General features: G+C 52.9%; 3 protein-coding genes across 7 annotated transcripts in view; 1 reads left to right on the top strand and 2 right to left on the bottom strand.

The window, feature by feature from the left end:
• The first annotated feature begins 367 nt into the window (after positions 1-367).
• Positions 368-4101, top strand: mcrip2 (MAPK regulated corepressor interacting protein 2). The gene is made up of 5 exons (XM_037472257.2): positions 368-947; positions 1128-1191; positions 1703-1836; positions 2824-2922; positions 3735-4101. Exons 1-5 carry the CDS (start codon positions 893-895, stop codon positions 3803-3805), a joined length of 423 nt encoding a protein of 140 aa, XP_037328154.1. The 5' UTR covers positions 368-892; the 3' UTR covers positions 3806-4101.
• Positions 4102-4165: 64 nt separating this feature from the next.
• On the bottom strand, positions 4166-12767 carry slx4 (SLX4 structure-specific endonuclease subunit homolog (S. cerevisiae)). The gene is made up of 13 exons (XM_037472254.2): positions 11261-12767; positions 10723-10930; positions 10411-10635; positions 9959-10185; positions 9462-9760; positions 9054-9255; positions 8636-8802; positions 8333-8479; positions 7857-8026; positions 5608-7583; positions 5309-5408; positions 4961-5215; positions 4166-4776 (listed from the first exon to the last, which is right to left on the bottom strand). The coding sequence occupies exons 1-13, from the start codon at positions 11634-11636 to the stop codon at positions 4410-4412; spliced, it is 4719 nt and encodes a 1572-aa protein (XP_037328151.2). The 5' UTR covers positions 11637-12767; the 3' UTR covers positions 4166-4409.
• A 203-nt stretch (positions 12768-12970) lies between these two features.
• The window catches only part of crebbpa (CREB binding protein a), a 30553-nt gene continuing 25752 nt past the window's right edge, over positions 12971-17771 (bottom strand). For all 5 annotated transcript variants that reach the window (XM_062564217.1, XM_037472251.2, XM_062564219.1 and 2 more), the window contains 6 exons: positions 17600-17713; positions 17321-17486; positions 16997-17164; positions 16699-16860; positions 16223-16504; positions 12971-16111 (listed from right to left, as the gene is read on the bottom strand). In XM_062564217.1, the coding sequence (XP_062420201.1) occupies positions 13796-16111; positions 16223-16504; positions 16699-16860; positions 16997-17164; positions 17321-17486; positions 17600-17713 (3208 nt within the window). In that variant the 3' untranslated portion in view covers positions 12971-13795. The remainder of the gene's footprint in view (positions 16112-16222; positions 16505-16698; positions 16861-16996; positions 17165-17320; positions 17487-17599; positions 17714-17771) is intronic.

Genomic DNA, 17771 nt, shown 5'->3' with positions numbered 1-17771 from the left:
GCTTCTTGAGGAGAGAGAATCAAATCCCAAATGTGGATCAGGAAAGTACTATATTTCTAAATATGCTATTTCTACACTTCTCTGCTGGAATTGGTTGAACAAAAATAAAAATCCATGTGAAAAAAATTACTTCTCACTCTTCTCAGGTGAAATATTTATGCAATAAAATGCAATTAATTTTGATTAATTAATTACAAAGCCTCTAATCAATTAGATTAATATTTTTAATCGAGTCCCGGCCCTAGAATATACATGTCCTGTTCACTCTCGTTAAACTTTATTGTATATTGTTATTGTAACTGTATTCACAATATAACAAGTAACAATGCTGTTTTATTTTGAAACTTCAGTCCGGAAGTCCCGCTCTAAGCTCCAGCCGGCTTGACCCTGGCCAGAATCACCGTAGCTTTCCGAGCCGATTGGAAGCGTTCAACGTGCGTTGCGTCACAGAGCGGAGGTGTCGCAGTCGGTCCCGGTGCTTCAGCGGGACGTAGAGAGCAGGCTGTCCGGCCTGGAACTTTTGGGACGTCAGAAAAAAAGCACAAGGCCCCCCTCCCTCCACCTCCCGGGGGACAGAGACACGGCGTTTCTCCTTGGATGACCTACGCACGAGCTCTCGTGGTAGCAGCAGCGGAGCACCTGCTGGTTTGGAGCTGTAACCGATCTACAGAGGGCAAAAAGTCAAGGCGAGTCTCCCCGCAGCTGGAGCAGCTGACCCGGGCTCGGTGAGGGAGGGGGGGCACAAAAAAAATCACGCAGCAAATTAGTTTTTTTTATTTTTTATTTTTTTTATCGTCGTTGATGCGTCATCCGGTCGATGTGCCTACCTGCTCGTTGAGAAGAGAGCCCGGGTCTTTTACACGAGGGCACCACGGAACATCTCGGAGCTCACATGATGTACACGATCACCAGAGGTCCCAGTAAACTTGTTACACAACGGAGGACAGGTTAGTGCATGTGTGTTATCCGCGCCATGATGCAACATCGCATCACTGCTCTCTTTATCCCGTTTCGTTTAAAAGGGGGGGGGGGGGGGGATTTGGGGCTTCGCCTCGCACGCACAGCGTCAAACCAATCAATCAATCAATTGAACTTCAATGAAATCAATGGCCTTTTTTAAATTTCAGGTCCCACGCAGCAAATTGAGAGCAAATTCGGCGACTTGAAGCCGACGCCGTGGCTCTCATCGAGGTGAGTCCCGGTATCAGCTGTGTTCCTGCAGCTCCACCTCCCCCATCCCAACATTAGACCGGGTGTTAAAAGTCTCCAAGAACAGGGTGAAGTTCACAACACCAGAAGGCCTTAGTTTGTATGAGGTGAACCTAATAAACTGGTGACTTTGTGTGTACTTTGGGTGGGAGAGAAAAAAATCGGGCAAGTTATGAAATTCATTTAGAATCTGAACTGGTATAATAGTTTATCAGGGGGCAACACATTCTAGGAGAAGCAAAAGCAACTCTGTTCCAACTGCAAACCTCAATCTACAAGAATGCATTGCAACTATAAGATGTGTTTTTCATTTTCAGTTGTTAATTGACCATATCAAATTAAATCAATTCGACTGGAGACCTTGCTAATGACAATGTTGGTGCCCTATTGCTGTGAAGCCTCTGACCAACCAGAAGAAACCGGCTTAACATCTAGTCAGCATCCGCTTCCTTCACGATGCATTCCTTTAATCGTGTCCGTCTGCTCCCTCCAGCTCTCCGCCCCCAAAGATCGTCTTCAATCGTCTGAACGGGAAGCGTTACCACGGCGCCGCCGCCCAGAAGAGCGCCGGCCCAGCAGAGGGGTTCACTCCCGACCATGAGGACAACGTCAGGTTTGTGCATGAAGGTGAGATTTGTGTGTGTGTGTGTGTGTGTGTGTGTGCGAGCGAAGGTCAAACGTTGTAAGGATTCGAAACTGGGACGTTATGGGGGGGGGGTAGATAATCGCTGGCTCTCCTCCCCCCCCCCCCACTCCTTCACCTGAGCAGGTGTAAATGAATGACTAGTCGAGCTGTGTCGCCTGGGTCGCACGGCGCTCTGAGGCAGCCTCGTGTTCCTTTTTAAGAAAAACGAGTCGCTTCATCGTAGGAAACCGACTGGTCACCTTGACGACAACAGACTTCACCCCCCTAACACGCTTAGATACTCTCCACCATGCCCTCATACAACTGGTCGATAGTATGCATGCTTCACACTTGTTCTCTGAAGTGCATTAACCGGACTCTCTTGCACCATATTTCCATCTATTAGATCTTTATGCATGTTAAACACAGACCAACTGTGTTGTATTGTTCTACGGCTTTACATCTTAATAATCATAATAGTCACTTCATTCTCACATGATATTGACTGAAACCCTGTGGGGTCGTGGTTTGTACATCTACACATTCTGTTAATACTCGCAGAGGAAAGAAACGGTTCCACTAAGCCGAAGAGTCAAAGTTTTCCCATTCTGCACCAACGATTAAACCAACACGTAGGTTTGTGCAAAGCGAGCCAAAGACGCATCAATAAAGCCCCCCAGCCTTGAGGCTCCCTGAGAGGGACGCGTGAAAACCTTCACCCCTTCGCAGATAAAACACACCAGTTGGACGGGTCGAGTCCTCTCGCAGCGCTGCAGCTCATCGCCGTGGGAACGCTGCCGTGCAGACGCGGCCTTTGCGTTGGGACGTCTTCGGCGTGTAGACACACGGGAAACGTGAGGGGCAACTTCAGTCTTCTCACTGCAAAAACCGGTTGATGGGTGGTGTTTTTTTTATTTTTCTGGGTTTGACAACGTGTGTGTTCAGGTTAATTCAGCGTGTGTGTATTGTGTGTGTTTGTTTGCTCGCAGCATGGCAGGAGGTGGAGCAGAAGCTGGGGGGCGGGGCCTCAGCCGACACCCAGGGGCCCGTTCAGTACACCGAGAGGACTCCCAGCGCTGCGATGAAGAGTGAGTCCTCTCCTATTCCTCCATTCACCAAAGAACGCAGCTCAACGCTCGTTACTAAGATTTAGGTGGAAACCCAACGCGCCCCCCCCTCCAGCCCGCTGAACTTTGAACCAGTAATCCAGGCTTCTTTTAATTAGTGATTATTTAAACAGCGGAGAAAAGGGTTTTTGACTCAGTTTTTTCCCCCTAGTCAGAGGTTAATCCATTTTTATAGTCCGCTTTAATTTTTAACTCCCAGTTTGCCAATCAGAACCGGCTCGGTCCGCTTATTGCAGCCTCTTTTCTTGGTTCCTCCTGCGGCTCAAAGCTCAAGTTCACTCTGACACCCGGGAACTGGATGTTGTGCGAAGGAAGGGTGGTGCCACCACATTCTTATATCGACCCATCATAATAATCTAATATAGAACTCATGCATAAATATTAGCTCCTCATTTCACTTCTAAAGCTTAAAGCTGCCAGGAGATCGGCCTGAAATGAATGTGGATCACATTCTGTGTCATTTCCAAACATTGGTCACTGTCTCTACAGCAGAGTTCTCTGCCATCATTTTGGTTGTCGTGGTATTTTACGTCAATGAATGTTATGTGACTCCGATCATGGGGGTCATTGGATGCGCTATATTTTCCTCTAATAGATTAAGATTTCCAATATTTTGGACAAGATGAACAGCAAATACATTAGTGGTCATAATGTACTCAACTTTCCTGTTTCTTTCAATTGTGCTTTGGGGTCCATGTGGCAAAATGAAACCAAATCATTCCCAGAATACAAATGATGCTTTAAACCCGGGTTCCTCCTTTTGTTCTTTGCAGACTTTGTGCCCATCGACCTGGAGGAGTGGTGGGCTCAGCGCTTCCTTGCCAACATCGCCAACCTGTCATGACCGTGAGACGGGAGGCTCCGAGTCGACGCCCCTTCACGAGGGTGAAGAGGAGGCGAGTACGTCAGCGAGGCGAAAGGCCCGTCCATCATGTGGGATCTGACCCGATGCCCTGTGCTTCACGCGGCTGCAGAGAAAACAGAGTGCAGGACGTAAACCAACCCCAGACTGAACTGTGACGTCGCTGTGGAGGACCCGCCTCCTCACACCGATGACCTATCAGAAGCTGTGAGAACCCGCTCGAGTGTCCTCGGCTGATCTTTGGATATAAATTGAAAGTAAAATGTTTTTCAAAAACATCTTGTGTGATGGAATTCATAATTATTTTGGACATTTGACTTCTGAGTAGTTTTCCCCATAAAATCAGACTTAAATGAAACATTTATTATTCTCGTTCATCCAGATGATGATGATGGTGCTTCTTTTGTTGTTGTACCTTCTCACACACAAAATGACAATCTATTATACATAAATACAAATGACCCATCTTATTTCCACGTTGGGTTTGAAATACATGAATAACAAAACACATCTTAGTAAAACCTGAAGTTAACTTGAACCATCGTCCGAGAACAACTGCTTCCAGTTTCAGACAGATGTTCAAACATTAAATCACGGCCGTGGCGGCTCTCTTCCTGCCCGCCGCCTTTGCCCCCCCGCCCGTCTTCTTGCCCCGCCTGCGGGGGGGCGCGGGCCGGCCCGGCTTGGCCGTGGTGAAGGTGATGCACTGGGAGTCCAGGTAGTCCACTAGCTTGGCGGCGCCCAGACGGATCCCCGCCGCTTTGAGCTGCTCCTGGAGCCGGGTCAGCACCAGAGGCTGGTACTTGAGGATCTGGCCGTACAGCTCGGGGTTGGACAGGATGAAGGAGCGCACGGCGCGCAGCGTGTCTTTCAGCCGGTTGGCTGACTGCGAGGCGGAGACACCCTCGTCGCTGCCGGAGTCCGAGGAGGGGCCCAGCTCGGGGTTGGACCGGCTGAGGGAGGAGGAACCGATGGAAAGTAGAGGTAGTGAAAAATCAAATCTTAAACTTGATGTGTGTGTATATATATATACATACACATCTGGAGCTAAAACATTCCAGAGTTGTGTACAAAATCTTGGATGTTGAATGCCTACTGATGTGTGCTGTTACTAAAACACTTGAATAGACGGCACACCTCTCAGATTCTCCACTGGTGGAAGACGAGTTGGAGCCCTGAGAGGCCGACAGCGGCTCCGCCTCCTCTGGGGAGGCCGCGTCGGGCTCTTTAAACGTCACCCTCTGGCTGCAGGAGACAGGGAACTCTGAACCGGAGGCGGGGGGCTTCGTCGGAGCTTCCTCCTCCTCAGAGCTGACCAGCTGGTGGGTGTACTGGTGGATCTCCTTCAGTTTCAGGATCATCTGGCGCTTCGGCAAAGGCCGAACGCCAAACCTGGAGAGGGGGTGGAGAGCAGGGCCAGACTTAGGTAATCGGATAGGAGTTAATTGGCTTGATAAGCAGAAAAAAAAAGCTGAACCGACTGACCTGTTGAGTTTGTTCTTGAGCTCCGGTGTGTCCATGTCGGAGTAGTGGGGCAGGGGGGTGATGGGCACCAGTGTGGCACGCCTTTTGTTGTGTGATGATGCTGATGCAGAGAAAACAGGAAGGCTTTGTTTAAGGTCGGTTTTCCCCTCATCGTGACTCACCTCCAGTCAGCAAAGGATTGCATTTCAAAAAAAGGTCAAAGCTCCAACATGCGACTATTTGACTGAACAAATGTGTTCTGGGGAGGGCACCCAATCTCCACGAGGCCAAAGCATTGCAGTGAGGCTGTGACTACGAACCTGGCGTCTTGAGCTGGGCGGGAGGGTTCACCCTCTGACGAAGAGGGAGATCCTCTTCGTCTTCCTCTTCCCAGCTGTCCCATATTTTGGAGTCCAGGAGGCTGCTGATGACCCCGTGAGCGCTCTGGCTGGGGGGCTCAGGTGGCGACGGGGTGAAGGAGAGGCCCCCGTGAGCCGGCGCGCCGCTGCCCCCTGGTGGCCCGGGGGCTCCGGGTGGCGGCGAGGGGGCCGCGGTGCCGCACGGCGAAGGCTGCTGGTCGGTGGGGGCGGGGGGGGACGGCCCCGGGCTGCGCTCGCCCCGCTGGCTCGAGGCTCCGCTCTCCTCCAGCGCCAGACTGAAGCGGCCCGGGTTCGCCCCCAAATCGGCTGCGTCGAAACCCCACGAGTCATCGAAGGCCATCGGGGGCTCGTCCATGAAGCTCTGTGGGAAAGTGGATCCAGCGACGTCTGCGTCTTCCTGCTGTCCCTCATCGCCGCCGGCCCCTCCCTCGGCGCTTCCCGCTCCGCTCCCCTGGAGCGCAGACTTGTTGCTGTGACTTGGACGAGAGGACTGGCCCCCCCTCGGTGTCAGAGCTCCGTAGGACGGAGGTTGCGTGGCGACAGACAGCGGCGTCAGGCGAAAGCTTCCCAACGCCGTCCTCTCCCGCCTGTCGGGCGGCGCCCCATCCTTTCCCTGACGGGTCCAGCTCTGCTGGAGGTGGCCGAGCAGCGGGGAGGCGGCGGGGAGAGCGGGGGCCTTGTGGAGCTCCGGGTGCAGCGGGGTGCTGCTGCGGGGCGGGCCGTGGACACGTGTCTCCTGCATGGAGGGCGTCGGTCGGCACGGGGCGAGGGCACACGCGGCCCCGTCTTCAGTCACGCCACCGCCGGGTCGCTCAGAACAAAGGTTGAGGTCGGCGCTGGAGCCACAGGCGTCGCCCGGCATTAACGTGGCAGCGCTGCCCCCTGCTGGGCCGCTGCCCGCACCGCGGGGGGTCTGCTGTCTGTGGTTCGATGGTGGAGCAGGAGAAGAGAACGCAGAAGTGTCGCCTTTAGGGAAGAGCTGCGTTCTGCACATGCTGCTCTTGGTCTGGGTGGAGCTCGCCGTGGTGCTTCTACTGGGCTGCACCGGGGTGGACGGGATCAGCCAGGACACCTCCGGAGAACAGTCCACTGGATCCTGGTCACACCAGGTACCTGGTGGACTTTGACCAGCGGACGGATCCCCCGGACTAAACGCCAAACCCACAGAGCGAGTACTTTGCGGCCGAGGGTTGATCAGCGTGTAGCTGCGCAGCTTCTGTGGCGAAGGACTGCGGGAACCAAGAACCACGTCCAGCTCCTCGCTGGAGTCGGACAAAACAATGAGCTCTGGTTCCTTCCTACGAGGACCGGAACCTTCTCGCTTCGTAGCCTCGTCTCCGCCGGCACCCCCCGCCGGACCAGGAGACCGCCCCGGGACGGGCATGTTGGGTGCAGCGGGTGGAGGGCTGATTGAAAGGCCGTCGACCGCGCTGGATGAGGACCGAAGCAGAGAGGGTCCACAGGGGGACCGGTGTCCTCGGTATCGGGGGCTGTGCCTCGAGCCGCGGTCCAGGATGGGGTCCGGCTGCAGGTCGGTGAAGAGGAGGCCCGATGGACTTCTTTTGGATTCTGTCAGATTTGTTTGCACTTCTTCTCCATCTTTTTCCTCCTCCTCCTCCTCCTCCTCCCCCTCCTCCCTCATCCTCTGCGTGGCGGCGAACTCGTAGATCTCCTCCAGCTCTTCCTCGTTCACGTTCTCCTCGCGGCCCTCTCGGTCACCTGACGCAAGGTCCTCGCCCTGATGGCCTCCTTCCGGTTGTCTCTCCTCGCCCCTTCCTCCCCCCGTGTCCATCCCCTCGCCGTCTTCGTCCTCTTCGTCCCACATGGAGCGGAGCAGCTCCGTGAGGGCCTGGTCCGTGTGGTCTCCCTCGTCTGGGTCCTGTTCGCAAAGCGACTGGAGCTCCTGCAAGTCGAACCTTGACAAACCCCAAAAGAGAAGGGAGCCGTCATCACAACATTCAACAGATCATCTCTTTTGTGAACTAGTTAGGAATACTTGAGCGTGATTTAGAGAAGGACAGTGAGACACAGAATCACATCACATGTCATTTAGCTGACGCTTTTATGATAATAATCACAGTGGCGCTATCTATTTTCTTTCCTGTTGTAAAACAGTATGCAGCTCAACATACAAAACGACAAAAACAGGGAAAATATTTGTGTTGTTAAAATGTCCGGGCTTGACTAACCTGGCGGCCAGCTCCAGTACATGAGGCCGAAGAGCTGCCGGGACGGAGCAGCGGGCGGTGTAGAGGTACAGCAGCAACACCAACACCGCCTGCCCCGGGACGTCGTTGATCAACACTCTTTGGGCTGCCGGGTCGCCTTCCTCCCGCACACCGAAACCACTCTCGTGGACCTGTGAGAGGCGCAGAGCAACGAGGACAAGAGAAGACGGAGCTGTGACGCAGATGGACAGCGGTATAACACAGGTAGATGAAATCCAGCATTTATAATTTAGCTAATAACCGTATTATAAAAACAATAAAGGTACTTGAGGTAGTACTTTATCTTCAATAATGAGTTTAACTACACCCCCGAACAGTTACATTATTGGATGATAAAGTAGAGCCTCTCGAACCTTAATGCTTAATTATTAAACCAGATTCCTACATGAAGATGCCTTTTAAAGGGTCTGTTGGCAGTTCACGCTGATCATTTTTACCATTTCTGCCAGCAGGGGGCATCGAGCATACAGCATGAAGGAATGAGCGAAGAACACCTCTCCACTGTCCACCTGCAGCTGCAAGTCACTGAGCTGAGGGTTGTTCACCATGCTGCTCAGGTCTGACGCCAGCCTGGAAAGGGCCACCTGGAGAAGAAACACTGGGCTCAGTGCTGTGGTCCCGCAGGATGAGACACATCTCTTCAGACTCGATATATTCTACAAATACATCTGATGAGGAACATTGGACGTCGGGATGCAGGCTGAATATGTCAGAAGAAGTGTGACTGTGGGCGGTCTCACTGATGGGGGGCTGCCTCGCTCTTCATCGCCTGGGCAGCGAGCGTCCTCTGAAGGCGTGCGCGTTGGTCCTGGGAGGAAGCCGCTCACAGGGAGGTCCGCCGGCTCCTCGGACTCCTCCACGACGAAGCCGCTCAGACGAACGTCTGGGAGCTGAGCGGCGCTCCCGCCTGTGGGGGCAGAGACAAGCAGGACCCCCCCCAACTGAAGACCAAGTCAGTCGCTGCCTGATAACAAGGCTGGAGAGTTGCTCCACTTGCTTGCAACGGTGTAGCAAATCACCAGTTTGGGCCCATTTGGGTAGAAAACCACACAAAGTCATTTACTTATAAATGCTTCTGGCAACAGAAAGTGAAGAGAAAGATATTCTCCCCCTTTTCAATTAAACACTGATAAAGCCACTGGTTTGAGAGGGTGATACCTTTGTCAGGTCCCCAAGCAGCGTGACCGCACTGGGTGAGGGTCACGCCATCTTCAGCCAGCTCCATCAGGTCCACGAGGAGAGCCCGGCTGGAGGAGGGAGCCGTCTGAGAGGAAGGAGACGGGATGGAGGCCATGGAACCTGGGACAGGAGTTCCTTCCCTCACTGGTTGGACAGAAGGATTGTTGATGGCGGCCTCCGTCTAGAAGTGGAGGAGAAACGAATCAGAGTAACTCAGCTGTGGTTCGATTGCAGTCAGCTGATAAATTATATCAAGACAATTTCATTTTTTTTAGGAGGTGACCAGACCGTGTGATGGTTCTCTAGAGGTATTTGATTAAAAAAATAACAAATAATAAGCTCAAAATTCAGTTGAGTCATTTTTAAAGGAAACATGGTGTCTCTCACCGTAGCCGACTCCCACGGCGTGATGAACTCCCGGAGCTCTGGGGTGTAGAACTCAGACGGACGGGTGGAGGCTCCTCCGCCCAGCAGCGCGCTCTTCTGCCAGAGCGCGGCAGCACCGCTGCAGCCGGGCAGCCTGCTGGGGCGGCGGGGCGGCGTGGGGGGGGACGGCGCGCGGCCTCGTAGGAGGAGAGCGGAGACGCGACCCTGCAGCCTCGCCAGAGCCGCCTGTGCATCCTGAACCAGGAGCAGCGGAGGAGGGCGGAGGACGCCGCCCTTTCTCCTCTTTCCGCGGCTTTTACCTGCACCAAGAACAGCAGGGAGAGATGATGCGTATGGAGAGTATTCAAAGAACAGTATTTTAGCACTGTGTCTACTGAATATAAATGTATTTAATACTAAAAACAAAACATTTCTACAGTGTTTACGGCCTTTCCAAACCTCGCGCTGATCAGATCTTATTACTGCCGACTGCGTGTCGATTGTTACGCTCATTGTACCTTTGTCCGGTCTCCACTTTAATGACGCCGTGATGGAGGGGTGGGAGGCAGCCGTGTTTGTTTCTGACTCCGTCTCGGCCTGCTTCCCTTGTTCCAGCAGGGAGGAGGACAGAGCCAGGGCCACCATGGTGTCTTCGTCCAGGGGCGCATCCTTCTTTCTGGGCTTTTTCCTCGTTGGCAGGCCCGGTTTGGACGGGCCTTTTCTTTTAGTGCCACCAGTTTGTGCACTGAAGAGAAAAAAATGTAAGCAATCAAATGAGGTCCGGTCCAATGTTCTCTCTCTTTCAATGAATCTCAAATTATGCAACCTTCTGGGCTATAACCCCCCCCCCCCCCCTCATATTTGTGGATCATCATCAACAGCAACATGTAGAATAGCTCAGAAATAATGATGGCGTAGGGGCATCAGTGGATGGTGAGAATGATGTATTGTGGTACTTTGGCTGACTCACAGCGTGGGATCCGTGGGGACATTCTGGGTCTCCTCCGCCTGTCTCTGCAGAACCTGCAGCAGCACAGCCGGAGCGACACCCATGTCCGAGGAGCAGCGCTTCAGGTGGGCCGAGCGACTCTTCTGGGACTTGAACTTCTTGCCACAGATGGGACAGTCGGAGACAACGGCAGGAGGAGGAGGAGGAGGAGGAGGAGGAGCGCTATCTTCGCTGTCATCCAAGCACCTGTAGAGAGGGATCATTCACTTTCTCTCCCTGTTGCACATCCCTCTGGATAAGTGGAACCAACGCCTACAACCTAAACGTCCCAACCTGTTGAGATGCTGCGTTCGCCCCTCGGGTGTCATATGTGACAAAGCTCGGTGGCAGATCTGACAGAAGAAGAGGCCTCGGTCCTCCAGGTCTGCCGTCCGGGCCTCCGCTGCCTCCCTGTCCAGCTGCTGCTGCAGACGCAGGGCCAGAGCCTCGTCGCTGTCCCCGGGCTGCGGGGGGAGGCCGGAGCTGAAAGGCTGTGGAGTATCTGGAAAGAGAGGGATGGTGATACAAAACTAAAATAAAAGGTGTGTGAGAAGTGACATTGGGCTGAATCTTTGTATTGCGACTCCAATGGACTAATAAAATGGGGGGGGGGGTTTCTTCCTCTTAATAGCTTCAATACAGTCTGAAGTTAAACTCCTTCTTGGCCCGGATAAGTGCCATCAAAGTACTTCTAGATGAGCGCTATGGGGATAAAGGTGTTGTTGTGATGTACCGGTTGAAAAGCATGGATTTTGTTGTTGATGACGACATTGGCAACAATGCCGCATTCTAAAAACGTATCTGCTAAACGAGAGCATGACGTCGTGTTCACCTTGTCTCGTTTGTCCCGGGGGTGGAGGGGGGACACCGTCCTTCTCGCGGCCCGCTGTCGGACGCTGGTCTCCGTGCACCATCCTGCGCGGACTGGCTCTCTTGAACTGCTGCATTCTGTGGAGGACTTTGTCCTTCGCGGGCGAACCTCTCGGTCCCGCCGAAGCTGCAACCGAGGACCCGGCATCCCCGGAATCGTGACCGGTGCCTCCACCCGCCGCGCCCGGTCCTGCACCGGCGGCAGCGACCGGCGGAGTCCCATCACCAGCTTCCGTCCTGTGGTTTCTCCTCGGCTGGATGGACTCGCCTGGTTTCTTGCGGACTCGCTTTAGCAGCTTGGAGCAGAGATCCACAAAGTCCTGGTCCGAGTCATCCATGACGGAGTACTTGGTCTCACATTAAAAAGGCCAGGCGCGCGGGTGGTGGTTCAAGGTGGAGGATTGGTGTAACACATTCGGGCTCAGGGAGCAGCGGGGCTTCAGCCTTTCACAGAGTAACAGGTTCAATGTGCTCACGCTAGCGGTATTTAGCAGCCGGAGCTGCTAGTGGGGGAACGGCCAAAGAACCAGTGAGCAGAGCCACATTAGGGCGGAAAATGCCATTTGCCAACATTTCTAAACACTAATGAGGCGCATAAAGCAGCGCGCTAACGTCGGCTAGCTCTGGTGTTAGCATATTTACCCAGCTGCGGTGCTTTGGCCCTTCGGCTTCCGCCTCATCGCTGCTCGGTCACGGGTTCGTTGCGATGGCGAAAGGCTCTGTTGTTTTTACGTAACGTTACATGCGTGTAATATAGATGCTTTATACGACCAAAGAGAAACAGCGGTGTTTGTTATCGTTTCAAAAGGACGCTCGACCGCTTCATTTTGAGCTTCCGGTCACGTGACCACCAAACGAGCGCGCGTCATTCGGCCCAACGCGGTCGATGTCTTGTTGATATCGTGAATCAAATATATTTTAGAGTACTTTTATAAGGAAAGTACCTTTGTAAAGCGTATAACTTGAAGTAGAGGTTAGGGCTAGTTTCACTAGTTTCTGATCACACGTGATCGACTACCACATGTACAGAACATTCACATGTTTTATACCATACCAAATATATGAATGAATGTTCTCTACTCAAGAAAGGTTGGTATAGTTCCATTGATACCAGGAAATGTTCAGACTCTACAGTGTTTCCTAAAATGTAGTAACAGGCCTTCACTGGTGACTTGATGGTTCTTTAGTAACCCTGAAATCTGAAGAGTGAGTGCAAGCTGCAAATTGCAAAGTGAACACAGCGGAGCTGAAACAAACAAACAAAAGTAGTACACAAAAGCAATACCTCGTTATGGAGTCAGAGTACTGGAGATCTTCTGCTGCAGAGTTTATTTAACAATATGGTATATAAGTAAGAAATGAGTCTTTGAATCGGTTTATACAGTGCTTTCATTTTCTCTTCCTTATATTTATAGTATTTTGCTTAGTAACTTGATTTACAATAGGAGAAAAGGTCATTTCCCCCCCCCCCCCCCCCCCATATTCAAGTTTTGTGGGAAAGGAACGCGGGTTGACACTCAAGTTTTGCTCGGGGTGAATCTCAAAGTGGCCCCTCATCCATAGAAACCTGTAGAGGACGAAGCGTCAGAGACAACAAAGAAAGCTGCTCCTTCCACCTCAGGCTGCCCGATGCAGCGCACTCTTTACACCTTACAACATTTGTACGACAAAGTATGACAAATTATTTTTTTAATGTCAAAGCAGATTTTTCCAAATTCCAGGTGACCGAGATGTGTGTTGCACTTGTTGTCGTCTGTGTTACTTTAGTGACTGCGTCTGTCGTCACGTGTGCCTGTATACACGACGGTGTATAGACCACCTGTCGCAGTCCATTTCCTATTCCAATACAGCCGAGTGCTCTTCATACACACAACAAGGAGGGGAGCGGTCCCTGAACACACCGTCTTGGAGTAATGGTACAACACTGGATTACAATTGCCAGGAACGACGGCTTGAGAAGAAAAACGGAAGAAGAAAAAAAAAAAAAAAAACCTGGCCCAATTCCCGGAAATATTTTACAATTTCAACACAACAATGCTTTAAGTTTCTTTTTCAAAGGTACAAAATAAAAAGATATGAATAATATAATGCAATTGTACATTTTCTTTAAAAAATAAATGAAAGGCATGTAACCATACTGAAAACAAACCAAAAATAAATTGAGTATTGAACACATTTGGTCTCAACCAAAAAATATATTCTTTGTGGCTTAAATTTCATTGAACAACTAATCTTTAAGAAACAATTACATTCCCTCAAAGTGTTGACTTTTTTTTTCCGTCTTTTCTCCCACCCACCCCCCTGCTGATCAAATTCTTTTTTCTTTTTACAACAGCTGAAACTTTTTACAGTCAGTACAAAAAAAAAAAAAAAAACTTCTCAACCTTAGAAAGAACAAACAAAGCCCTCTAAATGGGATAAAGAGTCTGAGGGGAAACCAGAAGGAAGAGCGGTGGCAGGAGAGGAAAAGCGTGTTCTTTAGTTCCCGGGAGAAATGCTACAACCGCTCCACAAACTTCTCCAGCGTGTCCCCTGTGGCGTCGCCCATCATCCCCAAGTCACAGTTCAGTTCCACTCTGTTGGGCGTGTTAAGCTGCGGTAACATGGCGCTTTGTTCTGCTGTCCCCAAGTGTCCCGGCTCCATGGACCCCGACAACGGGCCCCCGAGTACCGGGCGGGGGGAACCCGAGTGTGCTGGGTGTGGATGCTGCGGCGAGGGCTGCGGCTGGTTCTGGACCTGCGGCGACGGACTGGAATGAGGCTGCTGCTGCGACGGCGGACAGGGCGACTGGACTGGGGCGGGGGAGCGGACCTGGTTGTTCAGGGCGTTGGCCAGTGTCGCCTGGCCGGGTAAGTGGGCTCCGCCCTGGGGCTGTCCGGCCAGCAGGTGGGTCTGGGGGCTCATGGGGCTGGGCTGAGCAGGGGACCCCATCTGCTGCTTGAGCATGGCCTGCTGCTGCTGCTGCTGGGGAAGCGGCTGCTGCTGCTGCTGCTGCTGCTGCTGCTGCTGCTGGAGAATTCGTTGATGCAGTAAGTTCTTGGCAGAGTCCATGCCCATGCTGGGCTGTGCCATCTGAGCGATGGGTGGGAGCTGGCCCATTGGGAGCCCAGGTGCTCCTGAACCGACCTGCAGGGCCAGCTGCTGCTGCATACGAAGCTGGGAGTATGTTGCTGCTGTACCCTGCGCTGCAGCAGGGAACTGGCCAGGATGGCCCTGAGGCATAACTCCCTGTTGTTGTTGTTGTTGTTGTTGTTGCTGCTGTTGCTGTTGTTGTTGTTGTTGCTGCTGCTGCTGCCTTAAGAGCTGCCGACGGTAAAGCTCCTGGATCTGGGGGTTGGTGTTGTGCGCCGCATTCATTAGCTGCCCCTGAGGTCCCAAAGTAGACATTCCCTGCGCAGGAGGCTGCTGAGGCTGCTGTGGTGGCATCCCCGGCCTCTGCACCGCCCCTCCCGGCATGGCCATGGCCTGCATTGTTGGCATGCTGGGCTGCTGTTGCTGGCCTGTTGGCTGCGGCTGGTTGGCGTGGTACTTGGCTGTTCGCTGTTTGATGAAAGCAGCCATTAGCTGAGGGTTCGATTTGAGGATGTTTAGGACTTGCTGCTGCTGTTGGGGCGAGCTCGGAGACTTGAGTGTGCGTAGAAGGTCCTGCAGGGCGTTGGGAGCAATAGCTCCGGATCTCTGGGGCGTTTGTGGCCGGGCGCCGGGCTGCTGTGGTATCAGCATCCTCTGGCCCGGCTGAGGTTGCTGCCCGGGGACCATCAGGGCTCGCTGCATTGTCATGGCCTGCTGTGGGGTCTGGCCCGGGACCAGGCCCGGCTGTTGAGTCGGGGCTGCCTGCATAGGCCTCGGAGCGCCGGTCCATTGACCTGGAGGCAAGCCCGGTTGCATGACCTGTGGCCCCCTTGGCCCCGGCACCATCTGCATGGACGGCTGCATCGGCCCAGTCATGCGCTGCTGCGGCGACTGCTGCTGGGGGTTCATGGGTAAGCCGTTCATGTTGACCCGGTAGTTCTGCTGGTTCTGCTGGGCCTGGGCCATCATCTCGATGTGCCTCGCCATCTTGACCGCGGCGGGCGGAGGCGGCTGCTGCTGCTGCAGCTGCTGCTGAGGTGCCTGCGGCGGCTGCGGGAGAGGGGATTGCTGTTGGTGCAGCGGGGAGGCCTGGCCGTGCTTGCCCTGGGACACTGGCGTTTGAGGCTGGCCACTGTTGGGAAAAGACGGGGACATGACGCCTGCCGCGTTGGGGGTTTGCGGCTGGTTGCAAAGTGCCTGCTGCGGCGGCTGAGGAGTGCTTGGCTGGGCGTGTGAGGTGGGAGTGCTGGGAGCAGCCGCGGCCGGCGGGGACGGCAGGGGCATGGTTCTGCCTTGCATGGTCGCCATCCTCCTCCTCATCAGCTGGGCCTGCTGGAGCCGGTGCTGCAGCTGCTGCTGGCGCAGCTTGTGCTTGATGTTCAGGCAGAACGGGACCGGACACTTGTTCTCCTGGCAGTGCTTTGCGTGGTAGCAGCACAACGCGATGAGTTGCTTGCATACAGGGCAGCCCCCGTTGGTCTTACGCTTGCACCCCTTGGTGTGCTGCACCACGCGCTTCATCTTCTGGCAGGACGGCAGAGAGCAGTTGGCATTGCGACACTGACAAGCGTGGACCAGTGACTGGATGCATCGTTGGATACTCAAGCGCCGGCTCTCCTGCGGGCTCTTGGAGGCCTCGCCGCTCTGGCCGTTGCTGTCGTCGTCCAGGCCGAGGCCCCATTTCACCATCTGGTGCTCGTGGCCCCTCACGTTGTAGCAATTAATGCACAGATCAAAGTCCTGCAGAGAAAGGGCAGACGGGAACACAGTAGTTAAAAAGAAGCACAACCAGGTCTCATAAATAGCTTTGCCAAGAGTCTCTTTTAGTAGTTCTCATTAGTAGTAACTCACCTCGCACACAGTGCAGTGCCAGCGTGTCTCTACATGGTGCTTGCACTCGTTGCAGGTGTAGACAAAGCGGTCCTGTCCTTGGTTGTGCAGTTCGACTAGCATGCACATAGTGCTCCACTTGCACCTCCTGAGCGAGCTGAACTCCCAGTGTTTGTCCCTGGCCAGAGTCAGGAAGGCGTCGCGGCCATCCATCAGGTCACAGGAGAGCATGGGGTCAGGGTCAGCGATGGGAGGCAGGGTGTTGGCCATGGAAGCGGAATGGAGGTGGATCACGAAGAACACCTTCAGACAAAGAAAGAGGCACAGACATGCGAGTTAGAAAAGCACAAGAAAGAAGGACATCCTCTCGATGTGCCGTCCCATTTTGGCTGGGCGGCAACTATTGGTGCGCTTTGTTCAATATGTATCATGTTTTGAAAAGGCCTTTATATCATCAACACATCTCAACGTATAATGTCTAATAGAACCATATGGACCTCTTTGTGTTTCTCCAAGGTGGCGTATAGCTTCTGGGACAGATCATTGGCTACATTCGGCATCCCAGGTTTCTTCTTATTGGCTCGGCTGACGCTGCTCTTGTTTTTATTCGTCTTCTTGTTATTCTTCTTTTTAGCGTTTTTGCTGTCACTTGGCGTACCCTGCAGCAGATACACAATGACAAACATTACAGAAAACTTCCCATTATAGTTTCACATATTTTCTATACATCGATCATTGACAGAATCGCTCCTGTTGCTCCGAGTTAGTTATCGAACTATGACACAATGATCACACCTCGGGGGGTTCACAAGCAGCGGTGTTCTCCTCCTTCTTTCGCTCTTCCTCCTCCTGCTCCAGCTCCTTAATGCTCTCCTCAAGCACATTGGGCCAAAAGTCGCCTTCAAAGTACGGCAGCTCATTAGCGCTGGTCAGACGGTCCTCTGTCGCCTGTTTGCAGATGTCCTGAGAAGGAGATTAAAAATCAAATCAAAGTTACACAAGGTGTATTTTATTCCTTTCAGAAAGCATATTCAATGCGTTTGTTTCTGTGTTTTACTAACACAGAATTTCAGAAGTTGGCATTGTGCAAGTATTCAAAACAAAGTTTCTCCTCCTTACCTTGTAGTCATGTAGAATCCTCTCCGCAAAGGCCTTGTCCAGCATCTTCCGGTACCACTCTTGCAGCCTCTTAGGCTTTGGGATCTTCTGGTCCGGAGGATGGCAGTGGAAAATGTAGTCGTCTCCTTCGCTGGGTGGACACGCCCAGATGTGGCCCTGTGCGTACCTGCGGACCAAAAGTGTAAATTAGGACACCTGCTTCCGTAAAGCCAAATCGCTCCAGACTCTTTCCTCGTGGTGTTTCCTTTTGACCACAGAGGCAGATGAGCAAAGCCTTACCCGAGTTTCTTGACGTATTCTAGATAGCCAATCAGGATCTCGTGGTACACGGCCGTTCGTAGAATACGAGGTCTGAAGAAGTGAATACTGTCAAGGTATGATATGTAGACCCGCCTGCAGAGGAAGAAAGGGGGAACATGGTACATTTCACTCCGGTGCATTTTTGCCATGT

Source organism: Pungitius pungitius, chromosome 9 (assembly GCF_949316345.1).
Source record: "Pungitius pungitius chromosome 9, fPunPun2.1, whole genome shotgun sequence".
Classification (NCBI taxonomy): domain Eukaryota; kingdom Metazoa; phylum Chordata; class Actinopteri; order Perciformes; family Gasterosteidae; genus Pungitius; species Pungitius pungitius.
Note: the sequence above shows the minus strand (reverse complement) of the source record. Positions and strands in the feature narration are given on the sequence as shown.

Coding starts and splice junctions, on each gene's coding strand:
- slx4 (XM_037472254.2), bottom strand. CDS start 11,636: ATGGATGACTCGGACCAGGACTTTGTGGATCTCTGCTCCAAGCTGCTA. Junction 10,931..11,260: donor CCCGGGACAAACGAGACAAG/GTGAACACGACG, acceptor CTCTCTTTCCAG/ATACTCCACAGCCTTTCAGC. Junction 5,216..5,308: donor CTCAAGAACAAACTCAACAG/GTCAGTCGGTTC, acceptor CCCCCTCTCCAG/GTTTGGCGTTCGGCCTTTGC.
- mcrip2 (XM_037472257.2), top strand. CDS start 893: ATGATGTACACGATCACCAGAGGTCCCAGTAAACTTGTTACACAACGG. Junction 1,192..1,702: donor ACGCCGTGGCTCTCATCGAG/GTGAGTCCCGGT, acceptor TGCTCCCTCCAG/CTCTCCGCCCCCAAAGATCG. Junction 2,923..3,734: donor TCCCAGCGCTGCGATGAAGA/GTGAGTCCTCTC, acceptor TGTTCTTTGCAG/ACTTTGTGCCCATCGACCTG.